Source organism: Anthonomus grandis, chromosome 13, assembly GCF_022605725.1.
Source record: "Anthonomus grandis grandis chromosome 13, icAntGran1.3, whole genome shotgun sequence".
Classification (NCBI taxonomy): domain Eukaryota; kingdom Metazoa; phylum Arthropoda; class Insecta; order Coleoptera; family Curculionidae; genus Anthonomus; species Anthonomus grandis.
The window spans coordinates 21,190,401-21,201,569 of record NC_065558.1 but is presented as its reverse complement, the minus strand read 5'-3'; the positions used below and the strand labels follow the sequence as shown (position 1 = coordinate 21,201,569).

The following is an 11,169-nucleotide window of genomic DNA, read 5'->3' as shown; positions in this document are numbered from 1 at the left end:
CTGATTTAAATTGTATATTTTTATAACTAATAAAATACTAATGATGCGAGCATGGCGGCGGCTGCTAGAGAAGAGAGCGATCGTCTCGTTCGGCGCAGTTACAAAACCAAGGCTGGCGGCGTTGCCGCGTGTGTGACAAATTCTTGAACTTAACATATACCGCCGGCCATTGAAAGTATGGCTTTCAATAATATCCGAAAAAACAAAAAATAATATTACATGGAAATATAAAGCATAAACAAACAAAAGTAAAATAAATTCTAAAAATGTTACTTATGTATACTAAGAATTATTTAACAGAAATAAACAGTAATATCCTAATGCACTAAGATCACATTACAAAATAAACATTGTTTCACAGGAGACACTATACATCAATACTACATAAGTCATTGAATTTGAAACCAGTTTCAGGAGACTAACACAACATAATGTAGGCTATTCACATTACATACAGTCTTCTTTTACTGCTCATTAAAATCTGCAAACGGCAGCAGAGCAATCTTCTGAACTGGACGCTTAACGGTTCCATTGGACGTACGGCAGCTAACGACTCGTACCACACCATCGTTTCCAGGATGAACAGCTGTAATACGGCCTAATTTCCACATGAGTGGCGGGGTATTATCTTCCTTAAGAACAACCATGTCTCCAATGTTGATAGTTGCGGTGTTATACCATTTGTTGCGCTGTTGCAGAGTCGTCAAGTATTCTAGAGACCATCGCTGCCAGAAATGCTGCACCATTTGTTGCAGCATATGATATTTATTAAGTCTATTGGTTGGAATACAGGAAACATCTTGTTGCGGCACGGCATTCAGTGATGCTTCAATGAGAAAGTAACCAGGTGTCAAAATTTGGAGGTCATTTGGACTGGGGGATAAAGGAGTTAGTGGTCTGGAATTTAACACGGCTTCAACTTGACAGAAAACTGTTGATATCTGTTCGAATGTAAGATTTTGACTCCCTATTACCCGTTGAATTAAGTGTTTTGCCGACTTTACTGATGACTCCCAAAGCCCACCTTGGTGAGGGGATCTTGGGGGAATAAACTGCCATTCTATTTTATTTTGCATACAGTAATTTTTAATTAAGCTATTCTTTTCTAACTTAGCTAAATTTTGAGCGAGTTCTTTAAGTTCCCGATTAGCCCCAACGAAGTTCGTTCCGTTGTCTGAGAAAATTTTTGAACAACAACCGCGGCGTGACACGAACCTTTTTAAACAATCCAAAAAGGAAGAACTAGTTAAATCTCCAACTGCCTCTATGTGGACAGCCTTTGTGGAGAAACAGACAAAAACACACATATAGCCCTTAACAATACACCTATTTCGCAATTTTCCGTCCTTAATGTTAAATGGGCCTGCATAATCAACTCCACAAATGGCGAATGGCCTTTGAACCATTAGTCGATCACGGGGTAGGTTACCCATTTTTTGAGTCAACACTTGAGGTTTGGTCCGAAAACAAGTAATACACTTTGATAATTCTCATTTGAGTTGCGTAATCGACCCCCTACTCTAAGGACGCCGTCGTCTAAAAATGGATCCAATGATTTTAGATTACTAGTGTTAGATACCAACCCCCTTTTTTCTAAAGCCCTAATTTCACCCAAGAATGCCTGATATTGTACTCTTTTTATTAAACAGGTTAATGCAATTTCCATTTCAGCTAATGTTAAATCGTCCTTTTGCCTATCATCTGGTCTAGTTTTTGAATTTCTATAAAACCTAATGCACCAACCCACTACCCGATTTAATCGGTAGAGGCAAGAAAATCTATTAAACAATTCTAAATCTATTTGTGTCGCAATTAGGCAAGTTTTTACCTTTCGTCGTTCGGGAGGCTCGAGGCAATTGTCCAGACTATATATCGGCCACATTTCAGCCTCCTGCTGCAGCCACCGAGGTCCGTGCCACCACAATTCTGAATGTTTTAAGGATTTGGAATCGGCTCCCCTCGAAATTATATCCGCTGGGTTTTCAACAGAGCTAATGTGATTCCATTTACAATTCTCAGTCAGTCTTTGAATTTCAGCAACACGATTTGCTACAAAAGTACTCCAAGTGCTTGGCTCCTCCGTAAGCCAGACCAACGTAATAGTGGAGTCGCTCCATAGAAATGTACTACTAATGTCTATTTCGATTGAAGTATTAATTTTATGAAGTAACCTTGCTAGCACTACAGCTGCACAAAGTCCTAAGCGAGGCAACGACACGGTCTTTAACGGAGCTACCCTAGATTTCGACGCTAGAAGATTTACTAAAATATTTCCTTGGCGGTCCGTACTGCGCAGAAATATACAAACGCCATAAGCTGTCTCACTGGCATCTGCAAAACCGTGAAGTTCTATTTGAGTCGAATTGTCTAAAATACATTGTCTAGGAACTTTAATTTCCTGTAGATATTCAAGTTGAGAATAAAAGTGAGTCCACATTGTAAAAATGTCTAGAGGGACTGACTCATCCCAGTGAAGATTAAGCTTCCACAATTTTTGAAGTAACATTTTCGCCCTTACCGTTATCGGCCCTACTAAGCCTAACGGATCAAAAATCTGAGACACTAAGGACAAAATTAAGCGTTTCGTAACATTTTTAGTTTCAACGGTTTTTAATCTCGTACTAAATTCTAGGTGATCGGAATCAGCTCGCCAAAATACTCCTAACGTTTTTCTAGTGCTGTCATTTGTGATAAAATAACCGGAATTTTCCATGGGTTTATTAGAAATATGGTTTAAAACTTCAAGTTTATTTGGTGCCCATTTTCTCAAGGGAAATCCATATTTTCCTAATTCAAAGGTTAAAGTATTGGCAACCTCTACAGCCTCGGAAATCGTCGGCACCGTTGCGATTAAATCTTCTACATAGAAACTATTATTTATTATAGAACTTACTAGGGGCAATCTATCCTGAATATCTATTGAGATTTGTTTTAAACATCTTGTTGCCAAGAACGAGGCGGAAGAAGTTCCATACGTGATAGTATTAAGTCTAAAATGTTGAAGGTCTAGGTATGGATTTTCGCGCCATAATATCCGCTGTAAATCGCGATACTTAGGCAAAAGGTTAATTTGACGGTACATTTTTTCTATGTCCGCTGTTATAACTACGCTATGTCTACGAAATCGAATAAGAATATCAAACAGATCACTCTGTATCGTTGGCCCAACCTTAAGTATGTCATTCAAAGAAATATTAGTTGAGGTCTTGGCGCTTGCGTCAAAAACCACTCTAAGCTTCGTTGTAATGCTAGAGTCATTCATTACAGCGTGATGTGGTAAGTAATAAGTAGGATTATTAGTGGAAATGTCATCTGGCCCTAGTCTAGTCATATGGCCTAACCGTTCATATTCATTAATAAAAGATGAGTATTTACTGTACAACTCTGGGTCCCTAATGAATTTCTTTTCTAGATTATAAAAACGTGTTTTCGCTTGTTCAAAGGAATCCCCTAATTTATTTAAACTTTCCTTTAATGGTAAACCTACGCTAAAACGACCAAATCTATCCCGCGTCACACTATTTATAAATGACTTTTCACAATCTCGTTCTTCTAAGGAAAACAATGGCTCACTATTCGAGCATTCTTCTAAACACCAAAATTGCTCTAACTGGTTTTGTATTTTCTCTTCTGTTGACAAAAAATTGCAAAGGCTTACATCTTGACTAGCTAACGTTTTATTTTTATCTTTATTTTCGAAGAATGGCCCAGAAACAACCCACCCCAGAAGCGTTTTTTGAAGAGTAGGAAGATTTCTTCCCAACTTTATTTGGCCAGTACAAAGCAAATCGTAAAATAACGAGGCCCCAATAAGCATATCAATTTTACCGGACAGATTAAAGTTTGGATCAGCTAACCTGCAATGTGAGGGAATGTTTAAATCTAAAAGATCAAAAGTTTTTGCTGGGATATGAGCCGTCACATTTTCTATTATTAAAACCAAAATCTTAGTTGTATACGTATTGTGTAAAGATCTAATAGTTGCGTAAGTTTGTCTTAAAATATTTGTTACCTTTTGGCCTACCCCTGTAACGGGTATATTAGTCTCTTGACTGCTAAGACCTAATCTTTGAACTAAATCACTTGTGATGAGATTTATTTGTGAACCACTATCCAGCAGTACTCTACATCTAACGTAGCTACCTTTTTTGTCCCTAATATCGATTACTGCCGTGGAAAGAATAACTTGACTACTGGCTTTTACCATACTATACGCTGCCGCTCCTATATTAGACGTATCCACAACTTGATTTGGAGTTTCTGCATGTTTATATGACTCCGAACTATTATTAATAGATATGTTGGCGGTTGTTCTATTTTCTGAATTGCCTGTCTCTCTATCAATATGCAATAACGTATTGTGTCGTCGGTTGCATTTTCTACATCCAAAAGATCTACAGTTTTTAGCCTCATGACTAGACCTAAGACAATTTATACAAAGCCTTAACATTTTAATCTTTTCTAAACGCTCTGAAACCGGTAATGATTTAAGACGCTCACACCGATAAACGAAGTGTGGACCTTGACAAAACTCGCATTTTATTTGATTGTTAGTGCCTATTGCTGGCAAGGATGATCGATATACAGTCTTGTCTTGTTGCTTCATAGTTTTATTACTACTGTTACTACAGCCCACCGATTCTAGAACCCTACATTTATTGATCAAAAAATTTAAAAAGTTATCTAAGTTGGGATTACCCTCAAACGACTCTACGGATTTTTCTTCCCACTCAACCTTGGTAGCCATATCTAATTTCCTGCTCATGAAAAAGATTATTAGCCTATCCCATGTTTCCACTGGCTCACCAAGAGTCTTCAAAGCCCTAAGATGTTTATTAATTAAGTCCACTAAAGATCTTAATAAGAAATGCCCTTCCTTATGGATTATTGGGGTATCAAACAAGGCTTTTAAATGAGTTTGAATAATTACAGGCTTATTGAAAAATCTTTTTTCTAAAAGCTCTAGAGCAACTCGGTAGTTGCTACGACTAATTTCTAGACAATCTAAAACTTTGCGGGCGCTCCCTTCTAATGAATCAAGGAGGTAATAAAATTTTTGAATTTCATCTAACTGAGGATTTTTATCCACTAAAGTTTGAAAAGTTTCAAAAAACTGTGTCCACTTGTCGTATTCGCCTTTAAATTTTGGTAGCCCTAAGTTAGGAAGCTTAGCACCGCCAGAAACTCCACCCAAACCTGCACTATCCAACGCAAGATCTTGCTGCAAACCTAAATTACTATTTTTTAAACTATCTTTTTTAAGTCCATCTATAAAACGTTTTGCGTCAGCAAGTGCCTTGTAAAAATGGGTCTCAAATTCTCCCCTTTCCTGATTTCCATCAAATGCTTCATCTAGCAACTCTATTTCCGAATAAACGGTATCTATTTCTGTATAAAGCCCTTCTATTTTTCCTAATCTAATTTCTAATTCCGCTAAGTGTTGCTCCCCTTCTACTCTATCTAAAAATTCTACAAATCTTTTTAGCTGTAAATTTAACTGTTCTACCCTTTTGTATAGTTTACTAAGATTTTCTTCGCCCTGCACACTCTTTTTTCCCATTTTGGTTAATTAGTGGCTTAATACCCTTTTACTCTATAATTATGTCTGTTAATTCTATTATTCTTTACGAAATTCCAAAACAATAACTTAACGTAACGACGCGCGAAGACTCACTATTATTCTGAAATGCCAAAACTCCCCCCGAGTCGTGCAAACAGGAGCCTTGGACCGTGGCGCCCTGCGACTAGACTAGCGAAACAGACAACGGCAATAAAATCTATGCGAATTTTTCAATTTCTATAACTAAATGGCAATTTATTCCTAGATCATCTCAACAGGGATTATTCAATCTATTAATAAGGCACACCTATTTAAAATAAACAATATCTAAACCACTAAACGAGTAGGAATAAACACAAAGGAAAATGGAGACTTACACACACAGGTTTGCCGCCGGCCATGCAATTTAGTAACACTGTACACCCCGAAATCCGTCTAATCTTATCCAATCCGAGCTGCGAAGGACCATAAAATGTTGTTTTCTGCTAAACTGTATCGCTTTTTAATTAATTTTCTGCATTAAAAGACTTAAACTGATTTAAATTGTATATTTTTATAACTAATAAAATACTAATGATGCGAGCATGGCGGCGGCTGCTAGAGAAGAGAGCGATCGTCTCGTTCGGCGCAGTTACAAAACCAAGGCTGGCGGCGTTGCCGCGTGTGTGACAAATTCTTGAACTTAACAGAGCCTACAATCAGATCCCTAAGGCCCCAGAAGACTTTTTGGTCTATTTGAATTTCTTTATATGACTTTTGGTCTTAGAAACGCAAGCCAATCTTTTCAGCGTCATATTAATCGTGCTTTGAGCGATCTGGATTTTGTCTATATCTATATCCGAATTTTTACCGCCGCAATATTTCTTATGCTGCGAAAACTCAAGCTCCTTTGAACTCTTTATTTGTCAATTCAACTAAGAATGACAAACGTGAGATTGCATGGTCTGACGAGCTTATTGAGACGTTTGATAAAACCAAACATGATTTTTCCAACGCAACAATGCTTGTTCATCCCCGTGCTGAGGCAAAGCTCCGCGTGGTGTCTGACGCTTCTGATTTTGCTATGCGAGCAGTGGTAGAGCAGGAGAATCAGGGTGTTTGGGAACCGTTAGCATTTTTTTCACGCAAATTTTCTCCCGCTCAACTCCGTTACAGTGCTTATGACCGTGAACTTACTGGTATTTTTGAAGCTATTAAATATTTTCGTTATTTGCTAGAAGGTTGCAATTTTAAAATCCTCACCGATCATAAACCTCTCATATATGCATTTAAGCAACGCTCTGATAAAGCTTCTCCGCGATAGTTACGACAATTATCATTTATTGCCCAGTTTACTACCCATATTGAGCATATTGCAGGCTCTCAAAATTTGGTGGCCGACACCTTGTCTCGTATTGAACCTGTACAGTTGCCTCCCGATTTTAATGTGAAAGAACTCGCGGAATTACAAGTCGGTGATGATAAATTAAAATCGATTTTTACTTCGTTGGATCATCCAATAAAGCTAAAAGGGCTTCAGTGGGGTCCAGACTTGGTTACTGTGTATTGCGAATTATCAGATGAGACTATTCGTCCTTTTATTCCTGTCAGCCTTCGCCAAAAAGTTTTTCATCAAATTCATGATCCAGCTCACCCTAGTAGTAGAATCACTGATCGGATGGTTCGGCAACGGTATGTTTGGCCTAACATGCATCGTGACATTGCAACATGGTGCAAGAACTGTTTAGGATGTCAACAATCCAAAATTAGCCGTCATGTGAAACTTGTTTTATAATTAAAATTATGAATCTAATGACAGGTTTAAAATAAAGTCACATTTAAACTCAACTTTAAAGTTCTTAAATGTTTATTTAGCATTTTTAAATATTGCAATCCAAGGAAAAAATAAATACATCGCTAAAAGAACTAAACACATTTAAGTCATAAACAAAGATTTAAAGTTTTATTACAGAAGTTTTTTCTTCTGTAAATTCCTCAAAGGTAGGAAAAAGTTTCAAATTTGTATCTCCATAATTATTTATCAAGAAACTCCCTTTTTAATAAAATAACACTGAATATCAGAAATATTATCCATAGAAAATACGTGTGGATTTCACCAGTCTAGGCTCACAATTTACGTAGGTCCAATACAAAAACACTGCCATCGGAAGCACTGGCACCGACCTTGTCACCTCGCGAGTTCCAACAAACCTCAAATATCCCCCCAGTACCTTTATAACTATGCACCAATTGTCCGCTCTGTGTCGACCAAATATGAACGCACTTATCAAAACTGCCACTCGCCAAAAATTTCCCGTCCGGACTAAAGGCTACCGAATACACTGGCTCCGTATGCTTTGTGAGGGTGTGCATGCAAGCTCCCCTTTCAACGTCCCACAACCTTACCGTCGAATCGAAACTGGCTGAGGCTAAAATGAGGTTCATGTTGGGATTTTGCGTTCCCGGGCCAGTGGGTGACCATTTGATCGTGTAAATTTCCTTGGAGTGCGCTTGGAGATCGTGCACGCAATTGTCTTGCTTCATGGACCAGATTTTAAGGGTCATGTCGTCCGAACAGGAAGCGAGCAGGTTACCTTGTGGGTCCCATTTGATTGCGTTTACTTCGTTCTAAAAAAAAAAGGATAATTTTGAAGCACTTTATAAGAATTCGAAAATACATTACAAAGAACATTGAATACACTAGAATAAACATTGCCTGCTTTGGATTGAGCACAACATCTACACAGGGGGCAGAGGCGAGATTTTGTTAATAAACGTGCTTAGTATTCCATGTTGCCAGTGATTACTCAATTTTAACACAAGAAAATAAAGATATATTAAATTATTATAATTAGCAGAAACTGAGTTCCATTCTTTATTATCAAGCAAAAGAAAGAGTGAAACTCGTTTAATAACCAAAACTATATGGTACTATATTTACACTAAACACTAATAATAATTAACATTTTTAATTTGGATTCTTTAAATCACCAAATTTCCACACACACAGCGGCAACGCTCTAGATTTTGCCCAGAAATATTCTCGCGATAAAGGTATTTGGCAACTGCGCTCGTTGTTTACTTTTGGATGGTGCACCTTTAGTATTATTAGGATATTTTGAGTGGTTTCAGTGCATTTTTTAAATTAATATTACAACTAAAAACTCCCTTTGTGCTGAAAAATTATAAAGAAGTCTGAAGCGGGTAACATATATTCGTTGTATTCGTATATGTTGTTTGACAGCAACATATTTATAGTCGGCACCCATTATTATTTAATAATAATAATAAAGACTTTTATTTTAATAAATATACATTATAAATACAAGATTTTAAAGTAATGGCGAAGTCTAGCCCTAAAGGCTACTCTAACTGAACCACAAAAAGAAAAAATAGCATATGATTTTTTTTTACTATATAAACTAACAGTAATAAAATTAAGATTCTATTCCATAAAACTATAGTATAATACTTATAGGTTAAACATAACAATAATGAGGTTTATAGAGTCTTGCCGGGAGAGATCAACAAAGTAATACGTATTTTAATTTAATATAAAGAATATATAAGGTTATAGATGCAGGAACCCATTTAAAATCAAATATCATTAAACAATAAATTTTATAAAATAATAAGAATCTTGTTTGTTCATTCAAAATCTAAGGCTAAAGGACTGTATGTACAATGTACATGATGGCATGCCCTCCGTTTGCCAACCCTACTGTTGTTTTTGAAATAGATATTCCCTAACTTTATATTTAAATTTATTTACATTTAAAAGCTTAAACTCATTAGGTATATTATTATATAATTCAATAGCATTAAACAGAAAAGATTTTTTGTAAAAAGTAGATTTAAATGTAGGCATGGCGAAGAATCCTTTATTTCTTTATGTTTTATTATTGAAGAAGTTGATACTGGTATAGGTAGGAAAGTTTATGAAGAACCGGCTGCTCAATATGCGCACAAACCCATTTTTCAACACAAAATCGATAGAAAATCCGGTGGCAGAGAGAAAAGACGACCGCAATATATTTTCTCTCGCTTCTTATTAAAGAAACCGCAAGAACAAAGCAGCCACCGTACTTCGTTTCTTTGTACCTGCCGGGGATTTAAAGCCTATGACGTAGCCTGAAAGCCTACTCAGTGTCGTCTCGTAATAGTGAAATAGACTATAGTTTTTTTAGTTAGAATATCCGATTTTTATTTTAAAAGGTAAGTAAAATTGGTTTAAATTATTCACATGTCTAATAATTTAAAAAAATAGATGAAAATTAATTACTGTTAAAAATTATATTATTTAAAATATACTTTGATTTTAAGTGACAAAATAATAGGTATTTAACTTGTAGGTATATATGTACAGCCTAGAGTGTGCATGTGTAATTTAGAAAAAATTTGGGCAACTGCTAAGAATTGGGTGGAAAGCAGAAATTCCACTTTTAAATTGGTGGATGTCGAAACTTTGACAAGGCAGAAATTTGCGGAAATTTCAAATGATGAGTGGATAAATATTTGCAACCATATAGGCAACATAGAAAAACAATATTTCGAAAGTAACCTTTTTGATGAAGCATTGGATTCTTTAAAATTTACAGTGAATACAGGCTCATCTGATGAAGAGATCGAATGGTCTTCATCGGATAAATCTGATTTAGGTTGTAATACACTATCTGATAGTGAATAAAAATATATAATATGTAAAATAATGAAATAAAACTTTAAACTTATACCAATTTGTTTCTTTATACAAGTCGTTTAAAATACCTAATCCTTAAAAAAAACGCGAATAAAGAATAATTTTCAGCTACCTATTTGAAGTCCTGTTTTAAAAATAATCAGCGAACTGCATCCTCCTGTAAGTAAAACTATTTTTTACTAGATTTTTTATGGGCACATCACAATGCTAAAAAATATAAATTTAATTTATCTACATTTTTTTTAAACGAATCTCGGAGCAATTAAATTAATTAATTAATATGCATTCTTACTTGGTATTTCAACTAAATCAAACGCACTTATAATATCGCTAGCTATACCTACTAAAAATCTAGGGCTATTTGAACTCTAGTACAAATAAATATTAATAATTTCAACAAGTGTGCCGCCTCCACTGTCTTCAGACCTCGACTTAGTCATCTGACCCGATCGATAGAATAACGAGATGCGCGGATTTTGCCGCCTGTTGATGTCACCGGTTCTTTATAAACTTTTCTGATGCGGTTGTACGAAGCCGGTAACATGAACTAATTTCATTTTTGGACACGATAATATTTAGGTTTGACTGTAAAAACTCGATAATCTCGCTGTGAAGGTCACGGTTGTCGGTCTCAGGTATTCCTCTAATTATGAGTTTTTTATAGTTGTTTATTTTTTAAATATCGTTAATTCGCTGTTCATTGCGCTGCACTTTGTTTTGCAACGATGCAATGTCGGTCTTTAGCGAAGTAATCGAGGTTTTTATATCTACCTCAAAAAGTCGAAGCTTTTCTTCAAAAGGTAGGTCTTCGTTGGATTTTGTATCTATACTTTGTTGAGATGCATACTCCTCATGCAGCTTCTCGAGACCTTGCTGAAGCCTTGCTTCCAGTTCCACCAACTTTTCAGCCAAATCGGTCAATTTTCCAGAT

General features: G+C 36.1%; 1 protein-coding gene across 1 annotated transcript in view; it reads right to left on the bottom strand.

Moving 5' to 3' along the window:
• The window catches only part of LOC126743669 (F-box-like/WD repeat-containing protein TBL1XR1), a 53,908-nt gene continuing 42,739 nt past the window's right edge, over positions 1-11,169 (bottom strand). The window contains exon 6 of the mRNA XM_050450872.1: positions 1-8,167. Coding sequence (XP_050306829.1) covers positions 7,667-8,167 — 501 coding nt within the window. The 3' untranslated portion in view covers positions 1-7,666. The remainder of the gene's footprint in view (positions 8,168-11,169) is intronic.